The 8,052-nt window shown below is 45.2% G+C and overlaps 1 protein-coding gene across 2 annotated transcripts in view; it reads left to right on the top strand.

The window, feature by feature from the left end:
- Positions 1-928: 928 nt before the first annotated feature.
- Positions 929-8,052, top strand: part of LOC122931939 (ras GTPase-activating protein 4-like) — a 173,178-nt gene continuing 166,054 nt past the window's right edge. The window contains exon 1 of one of the 2 annotated variants that reach the window (XM_044286031.1): positions 929-1,118. In XM_044286031.1, the coding sequence (XP_044141966.1) occupies positions 1,054-1,118 (65 nt within the window). In that variant the 5' untranslated portion in view covers positions 929-1,053. The remainder of the gene's footprint in view (positions 1,119-8,052) is intronic. The other variant, XM_044286030.1, reaches the window with a different exon arrangement.

Below are 8,052 nucleotides of genomic sequence, written 5' to 3'. Positions count from 1 at the left end.
ATGCACACGACCGTTTTTGTGGTCCACATCGGAGCCGTATTTTTTGCGGCTCGGGTGCGGACCCATTCACTTCAATGGGGCCGCAAAAGATGCGGACAGCACTCCGTGTGCTGTCCGCATCCGTTGCTCCTTTCCGAGGCCCCGTCAGCTTTGCAGACAAGAATAGGCATTTCTACAATGGGCTACCCGTTCCATTCCGCAAATTGCGGAAGGCACACGGATGGCTTCCATTTTTTTGCGGATCTGCGGTTTGCGGACCACAAAAAACGGCACAGTCGTGTGCATGAGGCCTTATGCAGTGGTCCAGCAGAAAGCTGGTATGTATTTCCGGAAATCCAACGAATCCTATTAGAGTGAATGGGATCTGTCGGGCGCCAGTCGTGTCCAGCACCAATAATTCAGGCATTCTGTTCTTATGTTGGAACAGAATGCCGAAATTTGACAGAATTCTGGAACTTTTGGTGCTTTTTCAGGCGTTTCACATCTTTTCTATAGAGGAAAAATGCTATTAGGAAACCGCCTAAAATGCCAGAAAAAAAAAAAACACAGGAAAAAATAAGGAATGCCAGCGCTTAATTCTGGCGTTTTTATTGTACAGCCACATTCATGTAAGTGTCCTAATGGAAATGGACAGATGTGGAAAACAAAATAGCATCTTGAGTGTGACGTAAGCAGCTGTGATAACGTCTACTACGGTGAATAGTTAGCCCACATTTTAAAGAATTATTTTTAATACCGTCCGTTTCCATTGAGGAAAATCTATACATTGGCTCCTACTGCACCAGGCCCCTCGCCCAGCACTGCCCTCCATACTCTCTGCGGGCTGACAGCACGTCACGACACCGTGACGTCACACACCGGGAACTCCAGCGGCTCCACTGAGAGCGGGAGGGAGCAGGTCCTGCTGATGTGCACTTCTTAGCCCCGCCCCCCGAGGTCTCCTCAGCCACTGGCTGCCATCTGATTGATATTTCTTTGCAGCCGCAAGCACCTGCTATACGGAGCCGTGAGGACTGATGTGGAGGGAGCCGAGGACCCTCTGCTCTCCCAGCCATGGCCAGACGGAGCTCCCTGTTCATTCGGGTAGTGGAGGGCAAGAACTTACCAGCCAAGGACATGTGAGTAGCCGCGGTGCCCACAGAGGCTGGGAGCAGCTGTCACCTGGGTGGCATTATGGCAGCGGGGATGGGTGGCACTGTGGAAAGTTCAGAAAAATATTTTGTGAGGTGAGGAATGGGACTGGCACGGAGCTAATCATATAATACACCTGTGTACTGCGCTGTGGAATATGTCAGTGCTATAGAATGAATGTATGCCTGGTATTCTGGATGGAACCGTACTGGGCAGTGCTTGGGGGGCAAATGTCCTGGCTGCTAGGGGGCTATAGCATTTAGGCTCTATAGCTGTATGTGTGGCACACGTATACACCGTGTATGTACCAAAACTATCCATACGGTGTCCTCCTCACCTCCATGAGTACACTGGTCCATATAATGGTATACAGTACTGCGCAGTATACGTTTTTTCCCACATTGGGAACGTATTGGCGACATATCCCACTGTATACCTTTACATTGGCGACAAACAGAATCCTTGCCCCAGGTGATGATGCAGGACGGGCCATGACAGCAGGGTTTATATATATCGGCAGCATATTCTGCAGCGCTGTACACGGTCCCTGTCCTTGGGGTTGGGGACTATCACTGTTGGTATAGCTCTGACGTGGGCCATTGACATGTGATTCCTCACAGCGTGTGTCATTAGTGCACCTGACAATCAATACCTCCCAGCAATTTACTAAATGGTCATAAAGGGACTGTTAAAGGGAGGCTGTCACCAGGCACAACGTCTTGTAGGACCAGCTCAGCTGAATGTAGTGATGTGATCACTCAGCCATCCGTTGCTGAGAAATGTACTATTCAATATAGGCAAATGAGCCGCTAAGTGCACCGTGGGCGGGCCCCAGGCACTGTATGTACCATTGCACCTTCCAGGCACAGGAAGCAGGAGGGTGAATAGAGTGGCTTGAGCCTGCCTTTGGTGCACTTACCTGCTCCTATGCATATGGATCAAAAGTACTTTTACTCCAGAATGAGTGAAGGGTTACATTACATTATTACGCCTAGTGAGTGTCATGGTGACAGGTTCCCTTTAAAGGGGAGTGTCAATGTATACTTAAAGGGGTTTTCTGGGATTTTACTATTAATGACCTATCCTCAGAATAGGTCATCAATATCAGATATGCGGGGATCTGACAACCCCCGATCAGCTGGTTGAAGAGAAGGCCGCACGCCATGCCAGCGCTGCCTTTCCCGTCATTGTTTACCTGCTCGCTGTCGAGTAACTACAAGCCGCCCCATTTACTTCTATAGGATGGCTCGTTCCTATTCAAGTGAATACTACAGAGCATAGAAGTCAATGGGGCGGCTTGTAGTTACACTGCTCGGCGATCCACTGTCCATGGCGAGCAGGAAAACAATGACGGGAAGGCTGGGATGGTCCAAATCCGATCTACATTGTTTGTGGATTGGATGGAGACCCATTCATTTCAATCCAGACAGTGCACCACGTGTTGTCCGCATCTGTATGTCCGTTCCGCCACCCTGCAAAAAAGATAGAACATGTCGTACTCTTGTCTATTTTGCGGACAAGAATAGGCATTTTTAACATGTGGCGGAACGTATGGAATGGGAAAATGCAGGATGCACACGTCCAGTATCCGTGTTTTGTTGATCCGCAATTTTCAGACTTCTAGATAGATACGGTCACGTGCATGAGGGCTAAAATTGTAAAAAAAAAAACATAACGGCAATGTTTTATACATGCAATCATTACCAATTTGTGTACTGTACCCCAGCTCTGAAGAAGAAAGCCGCACATAGCAGTCCATTGTATGCAAAATGGCGGCGGTCATGTGCTTTATTCTTTCTGCACTATGACGCCAGACGCAAAATAGATACGGTCATGTGCATGGGGCCTAATGGAAAGATTTGTGCCTCTTCCGTCTTATGGACATACTTCTGGTTTTGGTATAAAATACTGACCGTGTGAACGTGGCCTTGGGCTCCCTTTGTATATTATGGTAATCTCCAGATAATTTACTGGTTCGGATTATGTGACTAGATCAGAATTCCATTGAGGTCTCATATATGTTTTATATTCCAGACGTATTGCTGGTTCAGATCACAAGATATTGTGTTTGCATGTATTTGTTGCCCGATATGTATATGCACAGAGATTGTATCTCCCTCACTGTAGTCTGCCAGTTCATAGATCACGCATGATGATACACCACAGACATACGGAGTAATCATGTCACATGGGATGCGATTTTTATTTGCCCTCTAGATTTGTATTATTTTAGGGCTCATGTGCACGGACCGAAACTACGGCCATGTACTTGAGTCCTTAGATTATGGAAAGATGACAGGTCAGGTCACTGGGGACTGGAGAAGGTGAAGTATATATATGGAGATACAGTAAAGACATTTGTATATATCAGACCCCCAATCCTTATCAGACCTTAGATCAGACCCCCAATCTTCAGCAGACTTCAGATCAGACCCCCAATCCTCATCAGACCTTAGATCAGACCCCCAATCTTCAGCAGACCTCCAATCTTCAGCAGACTTCAGATCAGACCCCCAATCCTCATCAGACCTTAGATCAGACCCCCAATCTTCAGCAGACCTCCAATCTTCAGCAGACTTCAGATCAGATCCCCAATCCTCATCAGACCTTATATCAGACCACCAATCTTCAGCAGACCTCCAATCTTCAGCAGACTTCAGATCAGACCCCCAATCCTCATCAGACCTTAGATCAGACCCCCAATCTTCAGCAGACCTCCAATCTTCAGCAGACTTCAGATCAGACCCCCAATCCTCATCAGACCTTAGATCAGACCCCCAATCTTCAGCAGACCTCCAATCTTCAGCAGACTTCAGGTCAGACCCCCAATCCTCATCAGACCTTAGATCAGACCCCCAATCTTCAGCAGACCTCCAATCTTCAGCAGACTACAGATCAGACCCCCAATCCTCATCAGACCTTAGATCAGACCCCCAATCTTCAGCAGACCTCCAATCTTCAGCAGACTTCAGAGCAGACCCCCAATCCTCATTAGACCTTAGATCAGAACCCCTAATCAGACCACAATCTTAATCAGAACTCAGGTCAAACCCCCAAATGAGAACTCAAATCCTCATCAGACCCCCGAATCAGACCCCATTCCTCATCAGACCTCAGATCAGACATAAAATAAATAAATTAACTTACCTCTCCTGCTTTGGGCAGCATCACCATCTATGAGATCCAGCTTGCTGTTCCTTCACTCCCTGGTCTTCTGCTGGCACCGCATTGCACTGTGACCTGACGTTGCACAGTGCCAGGTCATAGTGCACTACGCTGTCAGGACACAGCATGGCGCCCGGCAGAAGACCAGGTAGCAGTGGTCCTACTGTGCACTAATGAGCGCTTCCATTATGGAAGCGCTCATTTGTATTCACTGCCATTTTCTCCACTTTTGTGTGTCTTATGGAGCGAAAAATACAGTATGTCTTGGGATTGAACCAGACTTTCATTTAGACGCTATATACAGCATGTGTAATTGTACTCTACAGATCTATCAAATGGCATTGCACAATCTATATATGATGGGCCGGTACAGATTAGATCCTACATAAGAATCTGCTCTAATCCCATGTGACCTAGCATCCATATATGTGATGGCACACTAGATCAGGTCGTAGGATTGGACCACACTATGATGTATAGGTAGATTCAGTCCCAGGACCGGTGCAGCAGATATGTATTTAGGGTCAGTATCTGCTCGGTGATACAATAAAGAGGTGTTATTAATATTGCATGGTTTATTACAGGATGCCTGTTGTGATTGGGCTAAATTATAAATCATTAAGCTAATGGAAGCTCTCTGCAGAGTCAATGACTGAGGACACGTGCGGGCAGCAGGGCAGGTTACCACGGTCATCACAGAGCATCCACGCGTGCCCATTTCTGGACCAAACATCTTTTTTCATATAGCAGGGCGGCTGTCACCTAATATACCATTCTGTGATTCTTTTAGAAAAGGAAATTATTGTGAAAGGAAAAATTGTAATCACCTAGAATACAGGATGAGGTTGTGTAGCTTTCAGCTGCTGGAAAAGGTACTGGGAGTGCTATCGCAGAGAAAGATATGATTTGGAGTATAAGGCCATTACCTGTAATTGCCTGTTATCTTGGCACAGAATGTTCCGAGAAATAGCTGCAGACCAAATAAGCCTAGCAAGCAGATAATCACAAATGTATTGTTTACTAGCAGTGCCTTATGGGCCATACCATTATGCCCCATCCTGGGGCCACACGGCTTGGGGCTTGTTTTTGTGCTAAAACCCAGGATTTTTCTACATTCCCAGATTCACTATTGACTCTCCATCTTGTCTAAAATTTAGTTGCATTTTGGCACAAAAAGGGGAAATATTTGAAGTCTTTACGGATAAAAGTCACACATTTTGGTCTTGTGGCAACATTTGCTACTTTTTTGCCACATGTGCCACTTTTAAAGAGTGTAAACGTGGGCATGGTTTGTTATGTTAATTAGTTTCATGGCAGATTTATCTTTGTGACTCTTTAAAAATGTTCCAAAATGATTCTACTAGGGGGGTGTTTGTCATCGGAAAAGTGGAGAAGCTTTTAAATTTAACAAACATTAGGGGCCATTTATGAACAGATATATGTGGCGAATATCTGGTGCAGATTCTGTCGCACACCATGTTGCGGCAGAATCTGCGACTTGTTCTCCGCTCATGCCAGGTCTAAAAAAAGTGGGTGTGGCATGGGCGGGGAAGGGGATCATTCATCATTTTCTACGCCTGGTTTAGGCATAAAAAAAGGTCTAAATATAAGACAGGAAGGAAGTTGCCTTACATTTAGAATTGTCGGTGGATCCGCCACTACATAAATTTGGCGATCCACCGCCAGCACAGGGTATCTAAGGCTACTTTCGCACTCACGTTTGGTGCGGATCCGTCATGGATCTGCACAGACGGATCCGTTCAGATAATACAACCGCATGCATCCGTTCAGAACGGATCCGTTTGTATTATCTTTAACATAGCCATGACGTCTTGAACACCATTGAAAGTCAATGGAGGACGGATCCGTTTTCTATTGTGCCAGATTGTGTCAGTGAAAACGGATCCATCCCCATTGACTTACATTGTGTGTCAGGACGGATCAGTTTGCCTCTGTATCGTCGGGCGGACACCAAAACGCTGCAAGCAGTGTTTTGGTGTCCGCCTTCAGAGCGGAATGGAGGCAAACTGAGGCATTCTGAGCAGATCCTTTTCAGAATGCATTAGGGCAAAACTGATCTATTTTGGACCGCTTGTGATAGCCCTGAACGGATCTCACCAATGGGAGTTGTAATGCATCCACTGGTATTAAAGCACAGTTCCAAACAAATCACAGTGCAATTCTTCCCCAATAGCAATGTCTGGATAGCAGCAATGCTGGTGGTTGTGGTACTCCTTTACTCTGTCTTTCCTAAGCCTCTCTCTCTCTCTCTCTCTGCAGAATCTAAGGTTGGCAATGAGGCTCTTGCAAACTTGTCTGTAATTCCCAGGCTGAGGGGTACAGGAATAAGATATAATTGGCCAGGATTGTGTCAAAATATGGAAGGGTATATTGTGAATGTCCTTCTAAGGGTCCATTCACACGTCCTGTTTTTTTTCATCCTGAAAAACGGTCCGTTTTTTGCGGATCCGTTGTTCCTGAAAATGTTTCCGTATGTCATCCGTATGTCATCCGTTTTTTGCGGATCCGCAAAAAACGGGAACATGTATACATTTCAATAATCAAATAAAGTTGTTTAGATTTCTTTGAAAAAAAAATAAAAAAAAAATATAAAAAAAATAAAATAAAAATTGTTATGTGTTTCCAGGAATGGAATCCGCAAAAAACGGATGACATACGGAATGACATCCGAATGTCATCCGTTTTTTGCGGATCCATTGACTTTGTATTGTACCAGGATCCGATTTTTCAGGACAAGAATAGGACATGTTTTATATTTAAACGGACATGCGGAACGGAACAACGGAAACGGACAGCACACATTGTGCTGTCCGATTTTTTTCCAGGACCCATTGAAAATGAATGGGTCCAGATCTGGTCCTGATCTGTTCCTGAAAAAACGGAACAGATCAGGAAAGAAAAAACGGACGTGTGAATGGACCCTAACAGCAGTAAAGTCTTGATCATCCCTAAACGAGCACAATACCTAGTTCTTCTTTCTTCTCTCTCTCTCAGGGGTACTTTAAAATAGCAATGGCTTTCTTGCTGTAAATGTCTCAGAGATGATGGTTCCCTGGGAGTGAGGCCTAGTTTTCTGAGTTGTGAACATATGTAGCTCCTCTCTCTTCCTCAGCTAGCACACAACACTCACACACTGAACTAGGGTCATACCTAAGTGTATCTCCTAGCATCATAAAAGGGGATGAATCAGTATAGTTAACCCTGACCATGCAGAACTATTGTGCAATACATACACTGCCTGTCTAAAAAAAAAAAGTCGCCACCTGGATTTAACTAAGCAAATAGTTATGAGCCTCCTATTGGATAATTACTGCATGGGCGATTATCTTTCAGGTGGCAATAAGTTATTTAACCCCAACTGGTGCAATGAGTTGCTTCTCTTAAACAACCATGTCAAAAGACACATCTTGTGGTCGTGGAAAAAATGTTAGTTTCTTTGAGAAGGGTCAAATCATTGGCATGCATCAAGCAGAGAAAACATCTAATGAGATTGCAGAAACTACTAAAATTGGGTTAAGAACTGTCCAACGCATTATTAAAAACTGGAAGGATAGTGGGGACTCATCGTATTCAAGGAAGAAATATGGCGGGAAAAAAATCCTGAATGATCATGATCGTGTCACGCTGGACAGAATACAAGATACACAGAAGACCATCAAACAAGTGTCTAGGCAAGAAGCTGGGGATACCTCCTGACAAATCCCTACCAGCTCTCTCTAGACTTCTGTCCCCACG

This window comes from Bufo gargarizans, chromosome 3 (assembly GCF_014858855.1).
Source record: "Bufo gargarizans isolate SCDJY-AF-19 chromosome 3, ASM1485885v1, whole genome shotgun sequence".
Lineage (NCBI taxonomy): Eukaryota > Metazoa > Chordata > Amphibia > Anura > Bufonidae > Bufo > Bufo gargarizans.
Note: the sequence above shows the minus strand (reverse complement) of the source record. Positions and strands in the feature narration are given on the sequence as shown.